The sequence below is a fragment of the Aplysia californica genome, unplaced genomic scaffold (genome assembly GCF_000002075.1).
Source record: "Aplysia californica isolate F4 #8 unplaced genomic scaffold, AplCal3.0 scaffold00020, whole genome shotgun sequence".
Taxonomy (NCBI): Eukaryota; Metazoa; Mollusca; class Gastropoda; order Aplysiida; family Aplysiidae; genus Aplysia; species Aplysia californica.
This window is the reverse complement of record NW_004797290.1, coordinates 50382-51814: the sequence shown is the minus strand read 5'-3', so window position 1 is coordinate 51814 and position 1433 is coordinate 50382. Positions and strand designations below refer to the sequence as shown.

The window sequence follows — 1433 nt, the reverse complement described above, 5'->3', positions numbered from 1 at the left end:
CTGGTTTTTAGAGGTTAAATTAAGCGAAAAAATGGCCGCCAATTTTTGGTGACTTCCAAAGTTTGAGAGTCAATGGTAACGTCAAATTTACTTTTTTGTGCCTTTGATCGACGTTTTCAGTAAAATCCTGACATGAATGTGTTTTTTAATGGACCTTAAAGGTGTTGAGCCAAGAAAAGAATTCTTTATTTAAATTGCCCAATGGCTATAAAAATGCAGATTTGTTTCATTTCAGTATTTTGACAAGCGCCTACTTTCACAACGATGCCTCACATAAATTTATTTTGAATAATTAAGTTCAGCTGAGACAATATTTTAAAGACACTAAAGACAGACTTAAGAAATGTGAGTTGGGCTGACAAAATGAGTTACTTCTAGGATGTTTGCCAAATGGAAATTGATATAATCAACTTTGTAGGTGGAGTTTGTACAATTTGTAAGTGTGGAAGAATAAAAAACACGGTAGATTCGAAGAAAATGGCAATATTTGAAAGTCTATAAATCTGACCCCATGTCGATTTTCTATCAAAATCTCCATTCTTGGATTGCGAGAAGTTATTCATTTTGTCAGCACTACTCACAAATGTTTATTGACTCCTGGACTGTGAAGAAGAAAGTAAGTGGAAGGTAGCTGAAAACAAGCAATGTATTAAACTAATTAATGTGACTGGCCAGTACCATTCCATGGCACAGAAAATGTAAATCTGCAGCTTTCAAGGACTCTCAAGCTTTAGAAGTAGCCTAACTAAACATTGGCAGCCGTTTTTTCTCTAATTTTTCTTCATGCAATCCCACCTCCTTCAATAAAAAATACTTCAACTTGTGTTCAAGATAGACGGGTACATTTTTCAACAAAAGCAAAGCAAATTTACAAGGTTTAAAGTAATATCTCTAACTTCATATGCCCAAAAATTGATGAGTTCCTGATTCCACCGGGTCGTGACACCAACATGTAGGCGCCACAGTAATATGACTATATACCTACATCCATTAATGAGCATTATCGGGTCATTGTGTTTCTCCTATACTCTTACACCCTCTCAATATAGGAGTCTGAGGGCACTACCTTTGTAGATCCTAAACTTTCTTCTTTCCCTCTTTTGTTCCTGTCTGTCTGGCTGTCTGTCTGTCTGTCTCTCTCTCTCTCTCTCTCTCTTCTTTCCTTCACCCTAGAACTGAATGATCTCAGTTTCATCAATATGCTTCTCTTTACTCAAATTCAAACTCAAACTCAAAATGTGATATCCACTGTTCAGACGAGGACGAATGTACGATGAACACCCACAACTGTCACAGTGTCTCCCAGGAGTGCAGGAATCTCAACGGATCCTTTGAGTGCATTTGCAAAGATGGCTACCGAGAGGTGGAAGGACGCTGTGATGGTAGGACACATTGTTTCTAGTGGAGGGGCGGAAGGGTTGGGGGGTTGGGAG

General features: G+C 38.3%; 1 protein-coding gene across 1 annotated transcript in view; it reads left to right on the top strand.

The window, feature by feature from the left end:
* Nucleotides 1–1433, top strand: part of LOC101857852 — a gene marked incomplete at its 3' end in the record, with an annotated part of 90173 nt that overhangs the window by 39813 nt on the left and 48927 nt on the right. Inside the window, 1 exon segment of the mRNA XM_005090614.2 lies at nt 1257–1382. Coding sequence (XP_005090671.2) covers nt 1257–1382 — 126 coding nt within the window.